Consider the following 26,705-nt stretch of genomic DNA (forward strand, 5'->3'; position numbering starts at 1 on the left):
CACACACACACACACACACACACACACACACACACACACACACACACACACACACACACACACACACACACACACACACACACACACACACACACACACAAGCTGTCTCTCTCGCTCTCACACCAACATGCTCATGTGGTCATGATAGATCAATGAGTCTCACTCGGGTTAATAACCACCTGCTGGTAGCAAACTGTCAGTGTTGATTGTTCAAGAATCAATTTAAATCAGCAGGTCGGTTTGCACGCACACCTTTCCATCTTTGTGTCTCAGTACCTGAGGGATGGCTGCAAATGTGTGTGTGTGTGTGTGTGTGTGTGTGTGTGTGTGTGTGTGTGTGTGTGTGTGTGAGCATGGGGATGGATAGATCACTTTATTCACCTACTGGATCGAGCCCCACCCGATCATTTCTCTGATTCATCTCTCTCTCTCTCTCTCTCTCTCTCTCTCTCTCTCTCTCTCTCTCTCTCTCTCTCTCTCTCCCTCTCTCTCCCTCTCTCTTATGATTCAGTGGAGGTAATGGGATTCTGATGGCCTGAGAGTAATGCTTTCTCATGAGAGAATGAGATTAAGTCTGACTGTGTGTGTGTGTGTGTGAGTGTGTGCATGTGTGTGTGCGTGTGTGTGTGTGTGTATGTGCGCGCGCGCGTGTGTGTGTGGTCGCAGTCTATGAACTAATAAACCTTCCCTTTCGCTTATGCAAAAAACCCCTACCAGAATCTGAGGCCCCGGAGCCAAGGAAGTTCTGTAACTAGCATAGCAAGGGCACCCTCAACTCCACAGTGACTTAAAGGCAAAGAGTGGATAAGCGAATTTGCAATTATAGAGGACAGGACCATTTTTTATTTTTTTTTTTTAGAGCCGTTATCTGGTAACTTTTGATTGCTAGTATTCCTAAAGAAAATTTAAACTACTTTTTTTTTTTTTTTGCAGAGGAGGATTGATCTCTGCCTTATATTTGGGTTTGAATATACCAGCAGTCGGTTATCTTCACTCACACACACTAGCTTAAGACTTGACCAGTGGCGATTCACACCTGATGCATCAGCGCCTTTAAAAGACAACTGAGCATCTTGCGTTTTGTTTACTTAGGAAAACCGAAGCTCCAATGTTTTTTGGTTTAATAAGCCGATATGTGTGGGACTAATTGTTGACTGGCGGCACTGACTTCCTGGAGTCTCTTTACAGCACGGTCGCCAAGGAACCGGCAGAGACACCAGGAAGTTATTGTGCTTGGCCAAGAAAAAGTCCCATGTATAATAATCCCCCCCCCCCCCCATCAGACAGAAAGTTGTTGGTATTACACTTTGGACAGAGCCAGACGAGCACTTTTACCCCCCCCCCCCCCCGTTCCTCGTCTTAATGCTAATCTGAGCTAACAGGCTGCCGGTTACAGCTTCACTCTGAAAAGACAGATATAAGACAGTATCAGTTTTCTCATTTAATTCCTGGCAAGATTTCATGAAAAGAGTAATTTATTTGGTAAGATTAACCCCTCTATTAGAAGCAATTTGTGAAGCACTCCTAGGAAAAAATGGATTCGCTTTTGAAAATGTGAAATTTGACTTTTAAGAAGTCTAATTGAGATTTTCTATCATACATGGGGAGATGGGAGACATGGGAGCTGGGAGCCGTCTCTTTCTGAGAAAAAAAAATTGTATTTGTCCCAGCTGATGCTTCATGCGCCGATAATAACCGATATTTAATATCTGCCAATAATTCAATGATTTTTGTCCTTTTTCAATGTAATAAAGCCCATACCATAATAACTTTCCAAAAGTGTAATAAGATATTTGATCCATTATCATAATAACATTTGACCAACAACATGATAAGTTATTAGATGATTGAAGTAGCATTAAACTATCCTTTCAAAATGCAGCTAAACATGTAATAATACAAAAGTAGTGCGACATTCCTTGGAATAAACACCTTTTTGCCATTTTTGTGTAGTTTGCTTATGAAAAAAAGTTATTATTCTATTGGTTTGTCAAAAACCATGCAACCTTTATTTATCTATGTGATTTTGAAGCACCTGTGCAAATGATATCACGACATGTGATGGATTGTCCCTTTCGACAATGACATGGTTTTCATCGTCGCCTTGTTTCAGAACAAGCGCTTAACTCCCGGCCCGTCTTACCATTTTCCCGTGTTCCTCTAAATCGCACCTCTCCAACCTTAACGCAAGATTGTGCGTTTGTCACATTATAATCTATCGGGGTGGGGGTGGGTGGGAGTGTGTGGGTGGGTGGTTGGGGGGGCATGATGACACACAATGAGAATGTTTTTCTCCAGCAGCACAAGGAGCCCCAAACAAACTTGTCACAGTGATTTCCTCTTCAATAAATGAGGGTGTGGGATGCAACACTCTTAAGTCTACCCACAGGAGATGGAGGCATAGACAGGGGTTGACTGATAAAACAATGCGTGCATGCACGAGAGGCACTCACACACCCCTCGCGCGCACGGACACTCACACACACAGCCAGCGTGATGCACCCTGGAGATACGACCTGACATTTCTCACTCAGCGGCAGCGTGGCGACACCGAGTGAGGAAGGACAAAATAACCCACGGAGAGATTATGAATATGAAATGCTTTTCACTGAGTCCTGCTCAGTAGATTAATGAACATATTTTCACTCAAGTTGCACTGTAGGATTTTGCCCTCTAACAAATCGCTGCATCAATAAAGCCATGCATTATGAATACAGATAGTGCAATCTAAACCGTGGCAGCAGCTAAATTAACAGGCATTTCACCCCGATTGGCATTTTATCATGTGCCTTCACCGCCAGGCGACGAGGGAAAAGTCAACAAAGGACTTAAAGAGAGAGAGTGCGCCATCTTTATATTGGGGGGGGGGGGGGGGGGGGGGGGGGGGCTGCGTGGGTAGAAGCAGAGAAGCTTAACAACGTTTTTCAGCTCAACAAGAGGAATCAAATCAAAGGTTTTATCTTTAATTATTACCATTTTCTGCATCAGGGGACTGCTCATAATGCTGTATTAACAGTCAAGCTGGAATAGATTGTCCCCAAGTATTGAGCTCAGGGAACAAAGGCAGTTAGCACTGATTGCCTGTTAAATGGAGTTGCCATTTAAAGCAGCCAAATACTTATGAAGCGCCCGGACAGGACAATCCATAGTGGGCATTGATTGGCTTGCCTGGGCAGGCCGGCACGGGGCTCCTCTCTCTTTAATGCCAGGGCCCAGTCGATACCCTCTCATACTAACTAGAATAAAGTGGGATTTCAGAAACTATCAAGTCCACCCTCCCCAGTAATGTAGTTGGACTGATGAAATCCCCATAAAAAGGAGAAGAAATTGCCTTGGGTTATGGGTCAGCACACACACTCCTGGGTGGTATGCTGTGTCTCCGGGTGTGGATGGCAGGGTATATGACTCGGTAGATAATGGGTAAGGCTCCAAGGACGGAGGCAAAGAGACGGCGAGAGAAGGTGTGAGACGGGCAAAAATAGAGAAAGAGACAAGACTGAGAATGACGTATAGAAGAGAAACTAAGTTAAGATATGGTAGTAAAAGTTCACCATTTTCCCTTTTCCTCCTATATTCAGTTCTGTCACCTCTAAAGGTCATAATGTAAAGGTCGCGATCATAAATCCTCTGCTTATAGATGAAGCAGATCACTGTGCACTTCCTCAAATAAGCGACCAATCATCAACTCCCTCTTTTCTTAACAAGCTTCCATGGAAATTACATTGATTGCTTTCTCCCACATTGTTCTTTGACCTGCCCCTCTGCTTTCGTTGGCTCCATCTGTTCTTCTTCTTCTTCTTCTTTTTTTTCCTCCCTCCACCCTCTCTGTCTCTTACTCTCTCTTTAACCCTGCAATTTACCTTTTTTCTCTGGGCCGGCTCTTCATAAAACAATGAGAGCTATTCCATTAAGCACAGAGGGTGAGAGGACACTCTCAACGGTGCTCCTGGGACCTGTACTGTCAGGCAATCTGTGCCGCTCCGTGCAACCTGACAGAGGTTCAGCTGCAGGGCTATCTATTAAGCATTCTTGTTGTGCGTGTGAGACAACTCACCCCCGGACCTGCGCCCGTCCTCTTGTTTGCAACGATGTCTTAACCTTAGCTGTTATTCTGTTTATCTCTGCGTGATCTCACTAAAGGGTATTCTATTCCTTGGCTCATGTAGGCAGGGAGGAATGAGTTTAATGAAAAGAAAAGGAAATCAGGAATTGTGACTCGCCAAGTCACACACGCAAAAAAAATCAAACACACACATGTGCACACAGAGAATAAGTTCATCAGCCACTCCACCATGGCCACAGCCACAAATACCCAAATGTAAACACACACAAACTTAACAGCTCTGTGTTATACTTTTTTTTTTTTGACACCACATTAAGGCTTTGCATCAGTGGCCTATGAAATTCACCAATTACCTCAAAAGTTCTTTACAACGTTCATTATTTTCTCCTCGCGTGAAGCGGCCGTGTTTTACGCAGGACATGAGTGGAATGCCGGAGCGTTATGTGTTATTGTGTTTTTTCTGGTCCCACATTGGAAATATTGAGGGGAAACACACGCATGCACCACCACACCATTCACAGCACAGCCCCCTCAACACTGCTGATACCACACTGGGCTCGACAGTAACCCCACCACACATCGAGGCTCAATGACAGCTAACCCCTGCTGCAGTGCACTGCTGTAAATGGGAGTGCACCACGTGGAGGGAGTCATCATTGAGGCTGGCGCCCTAGTCTATGGACAGATAGCACCACAGTGTCTACAGAGCCAAGCCAGGCCAAAACCCACAAATGCAGCAGCTAGCTTCTACCACCACAGGCTAAGAAACAAAACACTAGAGTCAGATACGGTACCTGCTTTGTCAACCATGCTCCCATGGTCTGCAGTGGGAGAAAATGTGCAAAAGGTAAGAGATGGGGAGAGCTTTTTTTTTTTTTTAATAAATGCAAGCAACATCATGCAGAGCTGAAATGAATAACACGCAAGCTGAGATAAGCTAACACTGAGTGTCTGGTGCTAGTGAAGAGTGCTTTGCGCCAATCTGAGGCCTGACAACTCTTTCATCTTTGGCTGATGTTGCAGTCAAAGCTGCCCTACTTTCTGATGGGGGAAATAGGGAGATCATAAACTGCTATTCCCCCGTGCATATGTATGTGCTGGTGTGTGTGTGTGTGTGTGTGTGTGTGTGCGGGTAGTGTAGATGTGTGTGTATTTTGGTGTTTGTGTATCAGATTGCAATCACAGTGCTACTGGTGACAAGGAAATGAGACTTTGTGTCTCAAAGCACTGCCGGTGAATCAAAGGGATCTGGCACTCATCCATCCAAAGTGACAGTGATGTCAATATGAGACAGTGATTGACTGACAAAAAACACTCATTCACACACACACACACGCACACAAACACACACACACACACTGGCACGACTGTGTGCATGCACACGCAAATAAACAAAGTGAGAGTTATTTTTTGATCACAGTGAGGTGAAGACTTTTGCCTTTCATCGGAGAACTTTGGTGTCTCAAAGGCCATGAAAAACTAAGACTCCTGGGGTATGCAGTTGAGAGGCAGCCTAAAAACAGCTAAACCCCGCTCTTTTGTAATCCGCCCGCCCCCACTTCTAAGAAGTTTGCTCCTCTTTCCTGTGCTCTCCCACCCTTCTACGTCAACCCCCTCCTTCAATTCCCCATGGCCTCCCTTTATACCCTCCACCTCTCCTTTTCCAAATCTCTTTAAAAAAGTAAAAGCTGCCAGCCTAGGTCTTACTGGGTGCTGGTGTTTCTGCGCACACCCACGTGTTGACACACAGACACAGATCAAACACACCCCCTAGACCTCAAACACACGCACATCACACACAGACACACGCTCACCGATGGTGCAGTGCTCTCCGTTCCATCCCTGGTGACACTGGCACTTCCCATCCTTGCAGGTGCCGTGTTTGATGCAGAGCGGGTTGCACACGCGTTGGTCGCAGCCCGCGCCGGTCCAGCCTTCCTCGCAGCGGCAGGCTCCGCCCATGCAGACTCCATGGGTCCCACAGTCGACCGAGCATACCTCTGAAGGAAGCAAGAGAGATCTGTGTCACAAATGATTTGTTTGGAGGTGAAAGTGTAGGTAAGCGTGACTTATTTCTTCTCTCATATAGAGTTCACTTCAAGGTATGTCATTCATCAATCTTGAGATTATTAAAGTGGAAGTAATGGGGTGTTCATGAGTAACTGGGACCTAGGAAATATCACTACCCAAGAGTGGGAAGTTTCTGAGAAGTGGGCTAATATTATGCCAGAGAGAGAATTAGCATTTGCACATGAAGCATTTTGTAATAAACCAACCTCATCCCAGTTTCTAAATAAATATGGCCACCTTTCATTAGCCCAGTCTACACAGTTATCATTCTGACTACATGTGTAGAGGGGCTGTCCACGGAGGAGACTGGATTTATAGGGTTATTTTATTAGAGTGTTGGCTTATATGATGATATGGTGACCGCAACATTTTTTTTTTTCACTCAGCGGTTCTCAAATTATGGGAGGATAATCCCCCATACAAGGCTTGAACCACATTGTGCTTTCCTTAGTTCTACATCAAGAAGTAATTTACTGTTGCATTTCCTAATCTTTCCTCACATTATAAGATTATAATTAGTAATTGCTTTTGAAATCCACAAGGGATTAAAAGCACAACTTCTTTCTTTTCTGTAATAATTTGAAATCTGGAAATCTAGATCTTTATACGTACAACAGCTTATTTTGTCACAAATTCAGAAAAAAAACAACCTATGCTGGTAATAGTCTGACCCCTAGATTTCTATGTGTTGTTGCGCTCCCCTGAAGCTCCCTGCTGCCCCACGCTGTGAGACCCACTGGACTAACTTGTTGGCTGTTTCACGTTGTCACGTCTCAACTGGGAATATTTGACTTTCCCTACTGGTAACCTTCCAGGTTTCCAGCTGCATTAACTGGAACTAACTGGAAACGACAGGATCCTGTATATGCTATACAGTGGCATGCAGAACTGATTTAAAGACCCTGAAAGTAAGGCTCTGCTGTTTCCTCTGCCTGTTAAACTGTGTGCTGTCATCACACCAAGATCGAAGGAGCTCTCTGGAGGCCTTTCAAAAGACAGGCTGTGGATGCCTTTGAGCCATGGAAGGGATTAAAAAAAATATCTCCAAATAATTTGAAATAGGTTATTACTCACCAAATTACCTGCAGGTGGTGCAGATTTCAAACAACTCTTGATTTCTCAAAGGACTTATTGCAACAGTGAGTCCAGCCCAAGAGAAGGCCATTTGATGAAGTCCAAAAAGTTATTTATTGTTTCTACTTTAAATTCACTCACGGCATCTGCAGGTAGCCGCTATAACTGTTGGTGTCACAACACATGCACGTTCATTCTCAAAGCCAATTAACATTTTTGTTTTGATATCACCTTAGTCTGGTTTTGCATCAAGCCATATATTCTAAAAAAAACAAAACATTGGAAAATGTCCTTGCGATTTACTCATGCATTTCTTGTTTCATTGTGATTAAAGTTATTTTCACCAGCAGGAGACAGAACTAAATGTATTTTTAAAACCCAGGTGAAGCTGAGTTCACAACTCCAAGATCACACAGTCTGATTCTGTTGTTGACAACTGTGAGGCTACAGAGACAGGAAAGTGAAAATAAAGTGGGAAGGCCCTCGTACACAGGTCTGCAACAGTCACACCTGTTAAGACTTATTGCCGTGAAGCGCGGTTTACTTTACAGTTTGAATTTGTCCTCACTACATGTACTTTACATCCAATTCTCAAAACTGCCTTGATAAAAACAATGACGGAAAAAAAAAAATGTTTTAAAATCCACTTGGAAATGAGGCTTAATGTGTAACTTTTGTTTTTAAATTAAAATTTTAAGCCAAAAAACACGTTTGATTATTTTTTCGGAAAATGACAGACAAGTTCAAATTACCACGGCGAGCGCAGAAAGACAGTACATTAAGCTGCAAAGCAATCAAATCCACATTACGCAAATCACAATCCTCCATCATGCACCTTTAATTAAAATCAGTGATTATAGTTTTGTGACGCCCGGGTTTATTTCCCCATCCTCCATTACAGTCGCTGTCTGGAAAGCTGGGGATGTTGCAGGCGTCGACAGTGCATGTGGCGAGATGTGACAGTAGCGGTGGTGCGCTTTAGGACCCCCGGTGTGCGGGGATCGTAGCATGTGCAGACGTTTCGATACACACTTGCTGAGGGATCCTGCAGCGTGAACCAATGTTGTCTTTATTGAAGTTAAGCTTTGCTTCTCTCGAAACAAATGCTGGCGCTCTGTTTGTGCTCCAGAGATGGGAAGCGCTCTCAGGCTGGCGTGATGGAGGTTACTGCCTCTCCTACGGAGGAAGCTTAACGGCTTTATTTTATTGAGACGGAGGGCTGCGCGGGTTGGGTATTTAATTATAAAAGGCATTTAAACGTGAACTCGGCAACTTTTACAAGAAATATCTGTCATCTTTCTGACTCTGTCCTGGGGTGCAGCGGAGAGTTATTAGCATCGTGCTCAGGAAATGACTGCAGACGCCCTCCACACCCCCCAACTCCACCCTCGTCCACACTGTCTGAAATGCATCCACACACACCTCTAACCTCTAACCTCAGTTTAAGAAGGAACTGGCTTTTCTCCATCTTTCCTATAGTTTCCAGAACAACATACAGTCAATCTCATAATCAATAAAACCCATGAAAGTTTGGCGTCCTGGTTGATTTTTGACTGATGATAATCAAGATATGAGTGTTTGTACTTTGGGCTCACAGTTGAAACAAGCGCAATCAGAGATTCCTGACGTCTGCCAAAGCTTGACCTGGACTCAGAAAAGACATTTTCATCCGGGTCATCAAAACTTTCAACAAAATCCGTGCAGTAGTTTTGACCTCATCTTACTAACAGACATCCGGATAAACATATGCTGATGATTATATTAAGTCCCTGGCGGAAGTAATCAAAGCAAACAAAAGGGAAAATTCTATCAATCCATCAAGAAGAAGAAGCCTTTTTTTTGTTTTTGGCTTTTGCATTTATAACATGACTTCTACATTTGTTTTGTGGCTTACTTTTTTGTGTTACAGCTTATGTTTTTGTGTCGTTGCGTTTATATCTTTTTTCCATTTTTGATTTTGGCTAAAGTTGCTTATGTTTTATTCATTACATGTCTGTTAAGTAAAGCCCAATGAAAACTGCTGATTAAACACAAGTGCCTCATCTGGTCTGGCCTGCTTTGAATTCTGAGCGCTGCCTCGGTAATCATAAAATTCTGTCATAAACATACTGTTGCTGAAAGCCTATCGAGAGAGATGATTTTATATAGTTTTGACAGTAAAAAACTTGCCACATATTATTCCTGCATGTTCCAATTTGGCCTAGATAATACAGCAGTTGCTGTATCCTGTTTGTGAGCATGTTGTAATTTTCTTTTTTTTTTGGGGGGGGGGGGGGGGGGGGGGGTTTGGTTTTCATTCTGGTGCAGATAACCAGAAGAGTATGAAACAGGCTAATTAGCCATGTACCCTGGGATCATAAAATATGCTCCGACCATAGTTGGTCGGGAACAATTTTCCTTTCGCGTTGACGTCGCAAACAACGCCTTCACGCCACAGATGTCACTGTTGCAGCCTAAACGACTCTGTGCTTTCGTACGTACCCATGGAGCAGTCAGGTCCCATCCAGTTGGGGTCACAGCTGCACAGGCCGGTGTCTGGTATGAAGGCCCCGTGGCCGTGGCACTGGTCTGGGCACTGAGCCCTGGGCAGCTCGCAGTGCAGCCCTCCCCATCCTGGCTTGCAGTGGCACTCTCCGTTCACGCAGATGCCATTGTTGGAGCACGTGGGATCCAGGCAATCCACTGCATTAAGTCAGCGATACACCGCCGTTGAAGAAGAGACAAATAAAGAGAAAGAGCAAAACACAAGCCGTAAAATATCACATCAGAGCTGATGATAGGGACAAATTAATTATTCTCTCAGAAAAAGACAGGAGGGACATATTTTTTTTTTCTTTGTGTATGCTGAAGATAATGAAATAAACGAGGAAAAACCCCCTAGAACTAGACATATTACTAAAGCAATTAAAGCACACAATAATGAATAACTAAGTATAATTGGGCCAGAGCAGAGAAAGTGTTTCACTCTGAGAGAGCAGCGAGCTTCCCAGACACATTATTTGGTGCGTGTGTGTGTGTGTGTGTGTGTGTGTGTGTGTGTGTGTGTGTGTGTGTGTGTGTGTGTGTGTGTGCGCATTTATGTGCACGGGCACATGTGCCGATGCATCAGAGAGAATCTGACACTGTCAGTCTGCCAGGTTGACAGGCAGCTCGGAGTCCGCGCAGTGAGTGAAAACCAATTTGACAAATTACCTCCTCCCGGCATAGCGCCCACCCACCCGCCCCTCCCTCCTCAGGCCTCATCTCATTGCTCCGTCCCGGTCACTCACACTTTCTCTCTCCTTGTCCTCCTGCGTATGACACCGCACCCCTCCTCCCCTCCTACTCAAGCATGGTTGACCCACGCGCACATATTAATAAAAGTGCAGTAACCTCGGCCCTCCATTTCTGTTTGCCTGGCAGAAATGTGGATCACAGTTATCGATTTTCATGTCGCCGGCACTTCAGGTAAATTGTTTGAGGGACTCTGCCGTGGTGAATATCAAATTTGAGACCAGAGGAGAAGGGAAGAAAAAAAATTGGATGAGAAGGAGATGTGGAGGAGAAAAAAAAAAAAAAAAAGAGAACGGGAGGCGTAGAAGAGGAAAATGCTGACCTTGTTCTCAGGCCCTGTGTTTTGACTCCTTCTGTCACTCCACTGCTTTCTTCCTTCTGTCTTTTGTTCACTCTCTTCATCTTCACCTTTGGCATGCTCCTCACTCCTCTCTCTCCTCTTCTCTGATTCTCTCCTTCTTCATACATATTCACCTCCTGCCACCCTGGCTCCCCCGCCCTCTTACCCATCTTTTATCCCACTCTCCTTTTCTCTCCTACTTTCTGATGACTGAGAATGTGGTGTGCTGATCCTTCTTAACAAGGATCAATAGAAGCGATTCCAACCCTTAATAAAATCTCTGATGTGTTTGGCTGCAGTATCATACTTCATCTGTATAGATAGATATGGCAGGAGCGGACACTTGCTCAGCGGGAAAGAATTATGCCACCATAAGCTAGTGTTGGTTGAAGTTGGGACAGTGTGTGTGTGTGTGTGTGTGTGTGTGTGTGTGTGTGTGTGTGTGTGTGTGTGTGTGTGTGTGTGTATATGTTGGGCAATGCGTGAAATGTGTTTGTTTTGCTTGAAGCGTTCTTCCCAAACAACCACACAGAAACACTGAAAAGCAGCTGACGCACAAGAAACAATCACACATCCCTGATCCCTTAACGCTTTTTGCTCTCACCCTCTGCACAGTTCTGCCCTTTGTAGCCGATGGAGCACACGCAGTTTCCATCTGTGCAAGTGCCGTGGCCGCTGCAGAGGGGGTCTATGCACTGCGTGACGGGGACGTCGCACTCGGGTCCTTTCCATCCGCTGTAGCACACACAGGAGCCCTTGTCGTATTGGCCGTTGCCGCTGCACAGCACAGGGCAGGCCGCTGAAGGAGGGACGCAGAAAACCATTAAACCATGTGCATGAGAATAAAAAATCATGAGGGGGGGAAAAAAAAAAAAAGACAATTAGCAGGATTTTTTGAGAATCTTAAAGCTGTGAAGCGCCATGCTGCCCACCCACACGCAACCACCCTCCCTGAGCAGGAGGGTGAATAGAGTGGTTAAGGGGGCTGGAGAGTGCCAATGACATGAAGAGTAATTACAGGCAGAGGTAACTAAACTATTCATCAAAGCTGTCTATCCCAGGTGAGCACAGAGCCAGGGAGTCGTTAGCTGGGGGAGCTGCCATTCATCATCAGTCATCTTGTCTCGGCTCCACCTTAGGCCATGCGCCATCTTGCCACTGCTAATCCTCTCTACTCTCTGCATGCAGCCGAAATGTGCCCGCTCATGTAATGAGACGGCAGAGATTGACCAAATAGTTCTTTGTTGTTGGTTGTCCCCCCCCCCCCCCCCCCCCCCCCCTCGCTTTCTCCTTCCGGTGGATGAAAAACACATTTCTAAACTGCAAATACCTTTGGAGCAGTCCATGCCATGGAATCCCGGGAAGCAGTGGCACACACCAGAATTACACTCTCCGTTTCCATGGCAATTGCGCGGGCACTCTTGCACTGAATCTGTGAAGAAGATGAAGTGAGACAGAGAGAGGGAAAACGAGGGGAGGGGTGAGAGAGTTTGATGGCAAGCATCAAAGCATTCCATTAAATCATTGGCACCGTTCATTCTTTAAGATACTACAAATTGAGTCAAGGCGCTCCGAGTCACACAGTCACACACATACTGTATCAAACGCAAACACTGTCCGTCCTCCCAAGATCCGACGTCTGCTTTCTGCTGTTTATTTCTCACCGTGTGGGGAGAATGCATTTTCAAACCAGCCATTTCTCAAGATGGTATCCATCCACCATTGCTCTGCAGACTTTATGTGAAAACACAAGCTCGTCCTCGTTTTATGTTCTCGAACCTCTCAGTCTCGTCGGGCATTCCTCCCATTGTTTAGGTTGTTTACTCCTCGCTCCTGTCTGGCCCTTCCGAGGTCATTAATAGTTCATACAGGTGTGGTGGTTTGGCGCAGCGAGGCAGATCTCACATGGACTCATTGTGCATGTTTCTGCCTGTAAGAAGGCATGACTTCAGCCTCTCGATCCACTCTTTAGTGCCTCTTAACCCACTTACCAGCTCATGGAGAGAAGCAGGGTCGATGCTAATCACAAGTGGGCATTTTGGACCTTTAGCCATCTCTTGCTCCTTTTTTCCAATTTCCACTTTTCTCACACAAGGCATTACTCAGCCTATCTGTGCCGCCTCTCCTTCCAGTGCTTCCCTCTCACTCTGGCCGCAGCCATTTCCCCCAATATCTGAGCCCCTTGTCTCCCTCTTACACTAATGCCACCCTCTTTTTCACTCTCCTCTCCAGCCTCCTCCTCCTCCCATCCTTCACTCCACTTGATTCCATTCTGGCTTTGCCCCTACCATTATGTCTTTCCTCCAGCTCCCCTCCTTTCACTACTCACTTTCTGGCCTTGCCGCCTCTGCCTCTTCATCTCTCCACCACTCCTGCCGCTGAAAGCTCTACCCCACGATATTGATGGTGAAGGATTCTTTCACTCTGCTTGACTCTTTCTATTCATCCCCCTCTTGTTCTCACACTTGTGGCTATAGCACAAGTGAAATCTTTTTAGGCTGCTGTTTTCAAGTTCCTAAAATTTCCTGCCTTTACCGTGCTGCGGTGCTGATTTATCTGGATAAGTTCTGGTGTAGTAACTGTTCAGAAGATGATTCATCCTCTTCATACATGAACACACATAACGAGAGTGCTTTGAATAAAAAAAATAAATAAATCATTCATTTTTACGGTTGCTGCATAATGGTTTATCCAACTACATTTTGGCAGACTCAAATCTAACTCTCTGAGCGGTCCTTCCTACTTGACAATGCTTCTGTGGTTGTATGATTATTGGCAACATTGTGTACACACTACCCGCGAGTGCCTTTACACGTTGTGAATGTGTAAAGTCTTTGAAACTCCGCGGACCAAAATAATGCACAACTGATAACATAAGTTTCATTTTCTTGTAAAAGCCGGCGCTTGATTTAATTTCGCTCGACCTGCACAGAACGTCCCTCCGCCCACAGCCACCCGCAGCAGCAAATGCTGACTCTGTCTCACCCATGACATTTGTGCTGAAGGAAACGGCCTCCCTCTCTCGGCCGTCGTTGTAGAAGGCCAAGTGCCAGGCACCGGCGTCCAGGTACTGGACAAACACCGCCTCATTGAGGACCACGGTTTGGATGCTCCTCCTCTCCCGCGGAGACTCCACCACACTCCACTTCTCCTTCCCGTCGAGGCGCTCCATATAGTCATACTGCAGGGGAAGAAAGGTGTGAGGGAAAATTGAGTGGAAGGGACAATGTGAGAATGAAATCTATGATTCAGCTATGAAGTGCTGTGGTGGTACTTTTGCGGCTTTCGAAAGTGACCCCCTCGCTGTATATACAGGAAGTTTAAAGCAAAGGCTTGGGGGGGTGTTGGGGAGGGTGGGTGGGTGTCTGGGTGGGTGGGGGGGTTGCAGTAAGTGTGGCTTGAAATTGCCAGAGAAGCATGGAGAATGCAACACAGAGCTCCTTGTGGGCTGTCATTCTCTTTGGGCTGTTTTCACCGGAGCACAGCAGCCACCCGCTGCACACTCTATCCCAGCCTGAGTCAGGTCAGGCTGTGAAACTGTTATCTGGATGCAATTATCCCTTCCTACAAATCGAATCCATTGTTAATTGAGGAGTTTCTAATTAATACAGGGCAGTAAAAGTTACATTACTGTGAAATTTAATTAAGTGTAAATCTTAGTCTAAATGAGTTTTTTCAAACAACTATAATAATGAATCACAAATGAATTTGAACATGTCCCATGAAACAAGCAGCAAGCTCCCTTTTTAAATGTATTTGCCATTGTAGTTGATGAATATAGAGACTGTTCCTTTTTTTTTTATCAACCTTTCACTGTGAATAAAATGATAATTCTGTGAGGAGCTCCATCAGCCCAAAAGCTGTTTAATCAAGACCAGACCTGGACATTGCACAATTGCCTACCGGCCGACAGCACATCAGGGAGTCATAATGAATCAAATAAAACCTTGTATATATGATGCATTCACTACAACTGCCTTGCTTTTCCTTTGAAGTGTCTGCTTTATCTTTCTTCCTTGACTTGTGGAGCTCAGAATCCTTATTCTGTAAAATTGTGGGCTCATAGTAAAAAAGGAGATGAATTCAGGATATGGAGACAACTATGTCCGTGTTTACTAGACTGAAAGGTAAAGCCGTGTGCTGTGTTTGATCGGATCACTGTGTTTGAGGATTAAAACTGAATCGCCGTTACCAGACAAAACATACTGTGAAGTTCAAGACTGAATGGGATCGGCAGCTTATCTAAATCATGTAACAAATTGCTTTCTCTTGTGAGACGTTGTCCTAATGAGCAGAAATTAAGTCAATAAATGGCTCCAGTTTTTCATGTCGACTCTTTTTTTTCTTCTTTTTTACCTGTGCATGAGAGGGAGGCAGCCCCTTACGAATGTACACTCCGAATAGAGCATCCTTGCCGAGAGAAATGTTGAACTTGAGGAACTGGGGTTGACCGAGGTGAAGCAGGGACCTCCAAAACACCCCAGGAGGGACTTCCTGGGTCACCCGCCTCCCGACTTCGATGTTGCCCGTGTCTATGCTGGTGTTTCGGCCGGCCCATGGACCTGGAGCGAGGGGAAAAGAAACTGCATAATCTGTGATTACATGCATTGATTGGGAGAGTCAATAGTTAATCATCACAGTTTACTGAAAATAATCTGCCATAGAAATGCATGGCCATTGAATAGCGGAGGCTGTGGACCATTAGCTCTGCAAACTGTGTGTTCAGAGTTTATGCCGAAATGAGTGTTGTTACACGCGATGGTGGGATGCAAAATATTGCCTTTGTATCAAAGCCTGTAAGGCTGTTGACTCTGTTGTCTGGGCTGAAATGATAGAGGGCTGATAGAACTGCAGCGCGACGATTTCCAGGCAGACAGGCATGCCCACGGAAACACACAACATCCTGCAATCAGGTCAGCCATCTAACAGCAGTGTGTTGAGGCCCAGACACAAAAAGACTGAGTGCGAGATGGTGGTGTGTGTATGTCTGTGCAAAAAAAAAAGAAAAGAAAAAAATAAATAAAATAAAAGTAACAATGAGAAGAACAACAGCAGCATCTGGCCTAGACAGCGAGGGAACACAACACAACAGTCCTCTCATTAATACAGAATACAGACACGGAGCAGCAGCCCACACGTACCTATAGTACACGGGGTGTGAGTTACAGAGCCAGATCGAGCGAGTGAAAGAAGAATAGATAGAAAACCGCATGGGGGCCTTAAAGGAGGGGGGTGGGGGTGAGTGAGGGGAGTTTCACCTCGCCGCCGACTGAAATGATGAAACCGGGCTCCGTACAACACAGAGAAGTGGTTAAACAGCGCATACGGATAGCACAGCTTGTACTGCATCAGAACATATCTAAATATTTAAATTTTGTGATCCTGTTTCATGGACCAAGTATTCTATTGGACTACTATGTGGTTTTATTGAGGAGGTGCAGCGTTTCAAAGCCATGAACGGATAACCACGGCTGTATTTTCACATATTAACAATGGGCTGACATGTCCTTCAAAACTTTCTGACCTTTTCTACACTGCATGTGAAATGCTATATAATGCCAATTTCTTCCTTGACAAGACATAACTCTTTAAGAATGGCTGGAGAAAAAAAAAAAACACAGACGATTTATTTTCGGAGTAAATAATGATTTGCTGAGGACTATTTACTGCTGTGGATTAATACAAATTTGGTATGCCAATTTGTATTCATTGCGCAAGGATAGTATAAGGATTGCAGGGCTGATTTAAATTAAACTATAGTGTCGCCACTCAACTGGTGACCTATTCAGCGTGTCCCCTGCCTGTTGCCCAGTGTTCGCTGGGATCGGCTCCTGCAACACTCCTGCGTATGATGAGAGTTCAGACGATGGATTTATAGACGATTGTTGCCCCTCATTACAGTGAGGAAACAGATTACTGTGTGCACAGTGTGGCACATAAATGTTCTCTATAGTGGAGAGGAACAAGTCATATCAGGCTTCGGCTGCGCAAACAATTCTTGTTAGGATCTATTTATTGTTGATTTTAGTCTTTCGTGTTGCTAGGAGGAATAACACAGAGTGTAGCCATCCTTATCCCTTCAATTTTTTAACATGTAAAATGCTTGCTGCTGCCGGCTTTATCTCAAAGCAGGGGCGGGGGTGGAGGTGGGTGTAGGGGGGTCGAGTGTGTGCTGTCGTTCATACCTCTGCCTCCAGAGGGCAGTGTGGCCACATCACTGTTGACAGGCAGACCAGCTCCCAGTCCGTTGTTTAATACGGGGCCGTCGGAGGGCTTCAGCTGCCACGTCAAACCCAGCAAGTTGATCGCTGAGCACAAAGAGAGGGAGAGAGAGGATGCGGAGAGGGTTGGATGAGAGGTGGGGGACATGCGACTTGAATGGTGGATTGTCTAAAAGTCAAAGAAAGAAAAGGAGCCAAGCTGAAAGCTCATCAAGCCAAAGAATTACAAGAGACCAACCCTCTTAAGTCTGATCTGTCATTTATACCTCAAATCCTGTAGCTTTTATAGAACCATGCCTTTATGCCTGTGCTATATCAATCAAACAGCAGTGTTATCAAAGTGGCAGGTAACTGTACCCACAGAAAAGGGCAAGCCAAGTCTGGCAAAACATAAAATTAAAAACTATAAAAAAAAAAAAGAATCCTGATTTCCTCTTGTTTTCTTTACCTCAACCTCTCACAGCCGTCGTCGAGCGTGACAGCGTCTCCTGCTTTTATTTGGAAGCCTTTACACCATCTCACAGAGAGCAAGTGACAGATTGCTCTCTGAAGAGAATGCTCTATGACTCTCCCTTCCCTTCCCTCTCTTTTGTCCTCTGTTGTGTTATTGTGGGCTGGTGGTAGAAGACTGCTCCAGTGTGTTCACTCTTCACTTTGTCAGCTCTTTACTCTCCCCATGTCTCCTCACTCCTTAGCCTGCTGCCAAGCGAGACCCCCCCCCCCCCCACCCCCTAAACAAAAAACCCTCAATAGATGTCTGTTCCCTGACTGTATTCGTGAAAGCACCACGCAGTTCAGTGCCGTCTTTCGCGACAGGTATGTTTGTTTGTTATAAATGTAGATTTTGATCTCTGTAATGCTTTTGAACAATCTCTCGGATGGCCTCAAAAGACAAAAAAAGATACATCTCTTCAGCTCACGTTTGCATATTAATGTTTTAGCAATGCATGAACGCTCTTGCAGGATATATATTTGGATACTGTAATGTGGGCTTTGTTGATACACACAGCTGGGATGCATTATGTAGGTGTTATTGCACACTTCTCAGCATCGGCCTTCTCCCCACCAGCAGAGCTCTGCAACTGCATGTGACGCCTGGGAATCAATTTCCTTCTTGTCGAATTCTATCTCCCCTCGCCCAGGGTTCGCACACTGTGGCACGGGTGTAAAAGTTGCAGGAGAAGGGGCCGTGGCTTTAGGATTTGCTGTCGGGGCAGACTCATTTTCACCCCTGATGTCCCATCTTTCCCCCCCAGCTTTTTGTTTCTGCCTTTTTTATGTTTCTCCTCCCTCACTCCTGGTCAAAGGAAAGCGCTGACACCTTGGCTGCTGCCTGGCCTCCACTGTCAGCTCTTTTTTTTTTAATTTTACATGGAGGGGGGGTATAGAAAGCAGGAGATAGATAGAGAGAGAGAGGACGAGCGACCTCCCCCCAGCTCATCTCTCTTATATCCAAGTCTTGCCCTCTCCCCTTTCATCGCTCTGACCTTCATTCCTCTCCTTATTTTCTTTTTAATTCCCCCTTTTCTTCCCCTTCCTTTCTTCTTATCTTTTGTCTGTCCTTCCTTGTAGATAACGCAGACATGCATCCACACACGCATGCAGGCACGCACACACCGCAGAGATGGTATCACAAGGAGCAGTCGATAGAAAGATTGCCTATTGAATCAGCTGGCGACAGTAAGCAATTGTGGGTCTATTGTGGCGGCGCGCTCAATCTAGGTCATCCCCACGAACGGATCAGACAGCCCTATGGTTAGCTTTTGTATGTCGTATGTGTGTGTGTGCGTGTGGCTGCTCATTGTGTCAGCATGCAGACGAGGGTCGCTGTGCATGATGTGCCCCCCACCCCCCCCACCCCAACTATTTGTTTCCCCTTTTTTCCATCTGCCTTGTGATTTCTGAAGGTGGCTGCCTGAAGTTGACCAATAGATGGCACACTTGCTCCTTTGCGACAAGACCACCAAAGCCAACACTTTGTCAACAGGTTTCTTTTGCAGGAAGACACGCAGAGTAGGAAAGACAAAGAGAGACACTTGTTATGATTCCTTTTACAAGCACCATCCCTCATTTTAACAACACTTCTAACTTTGTTAGGGTGTAATTTTACCAAAAATGAAACTGCTGAAATTGATGTATTTAGCTTTGTGTTGCCATAATTTTAAGCATTTTCTTTTCTGATCATAATTGCCATAATTATTGTTTTCGAGTTGCTTTGGTAGACTTTATTAAATGCTGTGTCAATAAAACCTATCTGAATTGAATTCGACAGATGAGACACGTGGAGAACAACAGTGATACTCCGACTTGAGCTGCGTTTGTTTCTTCTCACTCATGTTCATTTCGATAGACGCACGCGCAAAGTCAATCGCGCACACGCGAGGAAGATCACAGAGAAGCAGGTTTAACAAGCAAATGCGTCAGATTAAAAATAGATCAGTTGCTTCATGAGGCTTTTTTTTTATGTAATCTCAATGCATAATTCAAAGAGGCAAAGTGCTTTGCCAGTATCATCTGCAAACGACAGCTTCTGAAAACACAGCGGCACCACGTGATCCTGTGACAAAAAAGGGGGTTTGGGGTTGGATGATGGACGGAGAGACTCGCGAGATGAAAAGGAAGGAGGTGGTGGTCGGGCTCGGAGCGGGGGCAGCGGTCAGGGGCTCTCGGAGAAATTGTGCCAAACCACGGAAGAGAAACGCAGAGGAGAAGGGAACAAAGAGAATACTGGAGGACGGCGAGAACTGAGAGAATATTAAAGAACAGATGAATGCCCCTGAGGATAAAAAAAAAGAGAAGAGAAACATGCTGCAGATGATGTTGCAGAGAAGGAGGGAAGTGGTGGATGAAGGCCCCCACGGACGAAATGAGGAGAAGAGAAGAAGAAGTTGAGAAGGAAGATTTAAGGGATGAGTGGCCTTGAATTCATTGACTCGTTTGGTGAGGAAAAAAAAAGAAAATGGTTGTGATTCATTTTCCGACAGTAAGTGGTTCCCAACACAGGCAATTGGACAGAAATACAATGCACATGTGCACGTTGTGGGAAATATTTATACGTCTCGGAGTTAAAGGCTGGAAATGGATTTCTGCATGAGAAGAAAAATAAGAGCAAGCAGGGCAGAGATGGAGAAAGGTGACTTTGTGGCAGGCTGTGCACCGAGCGTCCCCTGACTGGAAAATATTGTATCATCATCATTCTGTTCTCTGGAACATGCTCCAACTGTTCAGACTCTCTCCCTCGCCCGCGCTTCCCTCCTCTCCGTTCCTTCGTCTCTCGCCCATTTCTGTCTCAACTCAACCTTGTCATTGCCTATTTAAACAGCAGCATCTCCCACTGAACCAGTTGTGATGCTCCTAATTGCTCCAAAGGCGGAGAATGGCCTCTTGCATGTTTTTGTATGTAATCTCTCGTAATGTAACTAAAATTACACAAAGAGCACAAGCGTAAGAGCACACACACACACACACACACACACACACACACACACACACACACACACACACACACACACACACACACACATATGCGCGCACACTCACACACACATCAGAAACACGCTTTCACTTGCCTTTTCCCCTAGCCATCCTGATAAATGCATATTAACTGTTCTAATTCACCACTAAATTAACAACTCTGACCTCAATTAGGGCAGTAATTGTAGCCGAGACCAGCCCCCCATCCCCAACCTGGCTTTTAATTGGTTTAGGAAGCCTTTTCTTTGCCTCGCTACCTTCCCCTATCTCCCTCATCTCTAAGGCCTTCACTTAACAAACCGGTAGACGGTTAGTTTCCCAAAACAAACACATGCTCAGAGAAAAGCAGCCACCTGAGAAACAGCGCCTCGGCTCCGTGTTTCTGTGTGACTCGCGCTCGTTTCTCGATCTCCGCATGCAGGGCTGCCGTGCTAATATGGGAGAGACTGAGGAAAAGAAGGCTGCCTCGGGTTCTCCATACTCGTTTGGGATATTTTGCAGAACTTGCCGCACAATACCCACTTATGTAATCTATAAATAAGACACCCTCCTCTCTCGGCTAAGTTTTGAAGGCACTGCTCGCTGAGATCATTTAGAGTCTCAGACAGAGGGACGGGGGCGGCGGTTGGCTGCTGCCCTTGGGGGTCATGTGCACTGAGAGAGACAATTTGTCTGCTTTCCGAGAGAGTGTGTGTGTGTGTGTGTGTGTGTGTGTGTGTGTGTGTGTGTATCTGCGTATATGCATGCAGAAAATTGCATGGTATTAACAACAAGCGCGCACGTACACTGCAACCCCCGGTGGGACCTCCTCACTCAGCTGATGCAACTGAACTGTAATTGACTGCAACACAAAAGGTTGTGTGAGTTGCTCGCTGCTCCTACCTGCGAGAATCGCGTCTGGCGGGGAAAAGTCACTCAATCACACAGCCAAAATGGTTTCCGCCCTGGCATTGAAATATTGAGACGCAACTGTGCGCGTGTGCCTGCGAGTGTGTGTTTGCATGCACGGAGGCGTGCTCATGTGAATGTGTGTGATTGGCTAAATGAAAAGAGATGTGAATCTGAGTGATGTCCTCCTTTCTGAATCCTCATTTCCTCCTCAGATATCTCTACCCTGACCCTCTTCCCCTCCCTTTCCTCCCCACCACATCAACCCACTCTGCCTCGTCTCTCATCCCTTCCCACCTCGGTCCTCTCCCTCTCATCGATCTGTATTAGAAACAGGATATGAGGAACTATGCTATCTTATCACAGATCAGAGAGAACGGGAGGGAATGAGTGTGGACGAAAAAAGACGGAGAAAAGAGTACGTTCTGAAGGCCAAGAGACTGAAAGAAAACGTGAGGCAGAGAGGGGGAAGAGAGAAAGAGAGAGAGGGTGAGAGAGAGAGAGAGAGAGAGAGAGTGATAGAAAGAGAGAGAGAATAAACAGAGAGGACAGTGATTTCTTTCACGTTGCCTCCATCCATCTCCTGTTTCAAACACACGACTAGTGAAGCACCGTGGGCCTAATTGGACTAACGATTGGGGCCAGATAAGGCTCGTACTAATGAATAAATGAATGAGGAAATAAATGAATGAAATGAGCCCATGCACACTAATGCAGGCGAAATGAGCACCACTCAGCAATGACATCGGTGATGCTGCAAATCCTGGATTTATGCGCACATCAAACCAGGGAATATCAGTCTCACGAGGCCGCAAAGAGAATCTCCGGGCGTACCGACAAAAAGTCAAAGTAGTAACATCGATGTTGCGTCTTTAACAGCTGCACCAGCTGCTTTGTATTACCTGACCGGTGCAGGTGACCCATTTATCCCCCCGGTGCAGATGGTACAGCACCGTGCACCTGATCCTGGCCATGCCCTGCCCCTTTCTTCCTGGACTGGCAGCGTGTGGTAAGATCCTAACCTTTATCAGTGCGACAGGCCCTGCTGCTGCGGACACACGCTCCGCGTCTGATCCTTATGCCCAGGTTTCTGCATACACCATATGCCCAACTGTGCCTCCACATCCACATCCACATCCACATCCACATCCACACCCACACCCACACACACACACACACACACATACACACACACACACACCGAATGTATACACACAGAAACTAACACTGGCATGAGTGACACATCCTGACCTCTAGCTGTTCCACCTTGGATCAGCAGAAGGGAAGCCACATGCAATGTGAGAGGGGACTTTGGGGTCGAGGAGCCGGCTTTGGAAAGCAGCCACTTCGTGGGGCTGCAGGTTCAACACTAGTCTGCAGGTGACATATTCAAGATATTTGTGTTGTTACTCTTTGAAAAGGGAGATCGAATGAACAAACACGTTGGCTGGGAAAAAGTTTTCTGTAACACGACAGTCCTAGTGTTATGAGAGAGGTCCTCTGAAAGGCAGTAGAAAAGTGGAGAAAAATGTGTTGATTTTTGTTCAAGGTTTTCTTTAAAAAAAAGAAATCGGAAATAATAAATGGTTTTAGTTCTGATTGTTTCTAGAAGAAATATTTAAATAAAACACAGTGTGACAACAAAATGCTTTGGAAAAACCCATTCCTCCTGTAAAGCACAGACCGTAAAAAAAATAATAAACATGTAATTAGCAGATATTGAATTTGCATTTGAGGTTGTAAAATCATATCTGAAAGCTTTAGTGATGATTTATATGAAAAAGAACAATACAGACTTTCCTTTTAAGAAACTTGTCAATTTATGTATGTTTGTTCCGTCTTTATTCCCTTTTGATGATTTAACTCTGATCTTGTGCACTTGCCAGGTGGGCATCAGATAACACTAAGTGTGAAACTAATCACAAGGGAGTTCAATTATGATAAGAAATATAAAACTCTTCTTGTACTTTTTATACTTGAAATGTTAATCCAGTCATTTTTTTGCTCCATGAAAAAAAACATTTGTCGGATGGTACTGCATGCTGGTATTACGTCATTAACACGTTATTACATAAGAGACCAGCGATATGAATACACTGCAGTGAGAATCCTAGAACCGGGAATAATGGGCAATAAGCGATTGTGATCAGTCTGGAACAGCAAGAGAGCAGTGATGGATGGAAAGTGGCCGGCTGAGAGGCATGAAGGTCACGCTCGATGACAGTGCACGACTGTGTGTGTGTGTGTGTGTGTGTGTGTGTGTGTGTGTGTGTGTGTGTACATGGCGTGTAGGACTGTTTAATCAACAGACAAGGGAGCTGAGAGTAAGACTAAAAATAGTGTGTGTTTGTGTGTCTCGTGTGTGTGTGTATGGTCATTCATCAGTGATGACAATACCATGTGGAGTGTGCCACAAGCTCCCAACAAATCCGGCAGTCACACACACGCAAACACATTCACACCAAACACTCCTGCAAAGGTGACACAAGTGCCCGCTAGCAAGTTTGGCTCATTGCAGTCAAGGGCACACCTCTGTGTGTGTGTGTGCGTGTGTGTGCGTGTGTGTGTGTGTGTGTGTGTGTGTGTGTGTGTGTGTGTGTGTGTGTGTGTGTGTGTGTGTGTGTGTGTGTGTGTGTGTGTGTGTGTGTGTGTGTGTGTGTGTGTAATCATCACTCCACCTGAATGCAACTAGTTTGACATGTCCTCGATCTTTCATCCATCAAACCTGCCTCTCTTGTATTTTTTTTTTCCCGAGCCACAATGCATCTCCTCCTCTTTTCCTCTCTCTGTTTTCTCCTCTTCCATACATTTTCTGTCCTCTGAGGCTTACATTCGTCTTCCCGCTTTATCCTTTTTTCCAAGCTTCTACCCTCATCGGCTGCGTTCGCGTCCTCCGCGGCCTCTGCCTGTCCTCCCGTCTCCCTGTCACACTCCCTCTGCTCTCTGCTTGCTGTGATCAATTAGGAGACATTAGTCCCACAGATATTCCAGGTGACAGAACCCTCAGGAGGCCACGCTCCCCTTCATCTCTCCTCATTCTGCCTCCCCTCGGCTTCTCCTCTCCACACCTGGCTGTCTTGTCACGCCTGTTCTTCCTCCCCGTCATTTCAGCAAACAAACAAAAAAAAAAAGAAAAAGAAAAAAAAAGAAGCTGCTTCCCCTCTCCACCAGTCTCACGCTCTTATAGTGCTGACAGTGACATATCAGCCTCTCCCTTCCATTTTCCTCTGTCTCTCCAGTGATCTAGCCTCCTTTTCCTCTACCCCCTTTATGCTCCCCTCTGCCCTCCACGCACCAAGTCTATTCCATCCTCTTTCTCTTTTTCCCCTCCTCTATCTCGCTCTCTCCAGGTTGCCATTCACATTGATGGACCTGTATGCCAACCGTTCACCTGTATCCTAGCAACCACCTCTCCTTTGGCTCCGGTGCTCCATGCGGAGCAAGCAAACAAGACGCTGGGGGAATGAAGAACAAGCACTCTCGTTTATCCTCCTCCTTCCATCCGCTCAGTCATTCCTTCACACGTAAAGAGAAGGCCATACTCCGCTGGAGTTTGGAGCAAAGGCACTTTAACCGAAAATGCAACCCGGCTGTCCTCACTTACAAATAAACTCTCTCCAACTTGTGCAAACACAAATACAGAATACAGGGCTGCTCAGCCTCAAAGCTGCACTTTCTTTTTCCCATTTTCCTCAATCTGGGTGTATGTTTATCTTTTTCCCATGGCTCCATTCTAATGGTGGGAAATAGTGAAAAGGCTTCAAACAGATATTGTCAGCCGTGCTCCTGAAGCTTGCTCCGGCCTGCATTTCTAAAAGCTTCTCAGTATGTATGTATATATGTGTGTGCTTCTTGAAGATTGTCGAGCAATCTTTGAAGCTTTATTTATAGGCTTGGGAAAAAAAAAAAAAGCATTTCAAGGCCAGAAGCAAAGCCGCACAATGAGATGCACACATTTCGTGTGTGCACATTTTATATAGGTGTGTTCGAGTAGGAGCCCTCGCACACACATACAGGAAGAAAAGTGCTGCTCAGGCACATGTGTCCTGCTGTAATTTATGAGTGGGCTCCTGGGTGGATGCCTCAGAGGGGTCCTCTTCACGCTGCATGGCTCTGGGTGCTCTGCTCGATCCCCCTAGTGAGAGTCGGGCCTATACGTGCACACGGGCACGCACACGCACACACAGACACACACACACACACAAAAGGTACTACAAAATCCCCCTTATGAGTAGTGAACCTGCTGCACGATTAACGCTACAAAAAGCTGGGTAAACACAAGGGTTTCAGGCTTGGCAGCACCGCTACAGCTCTGTTCAGCACAGACAAAACACCAGCGCAAAACATCTCCTTCGCCACAGTCGAAAATGGGCCCCACAGTTAGCAAAAGTAACAATAACAATAAAGCATCACTCCAGCCTTGTTTCTGCTTATTGAATTATAGCCAGTTGGACGGTGAAGTTTGGTGGTAGAAGCAAACACGTTTATCATTTAATAAAACTGCAAATCTACAGAAGTGGAGTTTAAAGAGAAGCTTAATACAAAGCCGCGCACTGCGCTCGCTTGCTCGCATTCAGTCACTCATTGAATTCCATTAAAAACAACAACAATTTACAGTGGATCCACACTGCTCTTGGACAGTGTGCCTACCATCAAGCCCGTGCTATAAATACATCGAAATTTAAAGCAGTAAGGCTTAACAAGCTAATAGTACCAATTACTAAGACAGACAGGCATGGTTGTTAACAAATTGTACCGTCTGGAAAGTAACCAAATGCTGCCCTGACACTAACATAGTGCTAAAAAAAAAATAAAGCTAAGGAAGCAATTAGTCTAAACAGACAGGTTTTGCATTGTATTTCTAATTTGTATTTTGATTTAACAATTATATGTTGTGATGAAAACAAATAGTTTCCAACAAGTAAGCTTCCTGTTGATGTTAAGATTAAGAAAAAGACAAAAAAAACTAAACAAATAAAGCCTGAGGTTCTGGTTGTTTCTATGCATCAATACACCTCAATGTTTAATTATCTACATGCAGGCGTGTTGCACTTTGTGCGCGTTGTGGCCTCGCCTCCTCCCCCCTGCTCCTGGTTCGTAGCGCCATATGGGGCTGTCCAGTGCAGTGTGACCACACAGGGATCATGGGAGGATGGATCTGTCTGTGCGCCCCAGGCAAAGGGCCTTGATCTGGTATGGAGGACACACACACACACACACACACACACACACACACACACACACACACACACACACACACACACACACACACACACACACACACACACACACACACACACAC

The 26,705-nt window shown here is 45.5% G+C and overlaps 1 protein-coding gene across 1 annotated transcript in view; it reads right to left on the reverse strand.

Moving 5' to 3' along the window:
• Positions 1–26,705, reverse strand: part of tenm2a (teneurin transmembrane protein 2a) — a gene marked incomplete at its 5' end in the record, with an annotated part of 182,641 nt that overhangs the window by 22,072 nt on the left and 133,864 nt on the right. Inside the window, 7 exons of the mRNA XM_080465142.1 lie at positions 5,878–6,063; positions 9,689–9,889; positions 11,425–11,619; positions 12,151–12,252; positions 13,806–14,001; positions 15,177–15,382; positions 17,006–17,128. Coding sequence (XP_080321268.1) covers positions 5,878–6,063; positions 9,689–9,889; positions 11,425–11,619; positions 12,151–12,252; positions 13,806–14,001; positions 15,177–15,382; positions 17,006–17,128 — 1,209 coding nt within the window. The remainder of the gene's footprint in view (positions 1–5,877; positions 6,064–9,688; positions 9,890–11,424; positions 11,620–12,150; positions 12,253–13,805; positions 14,002–15,176; positions 15,383–17,005; positions 17,129–26,705) is intronic.

This window comes from Lipophrys pholis, assembly GCF_963383615.2.
Source record: "Lipophrys pholis genome assembly, chromosome: 6".
Classification (NCBI taxonomy): Eukaryota; Metazoa; Chordata; class Actinopteri; order Blenniiformes; family Blenniidae; genus Lipophrys; species Lipophrys pholis.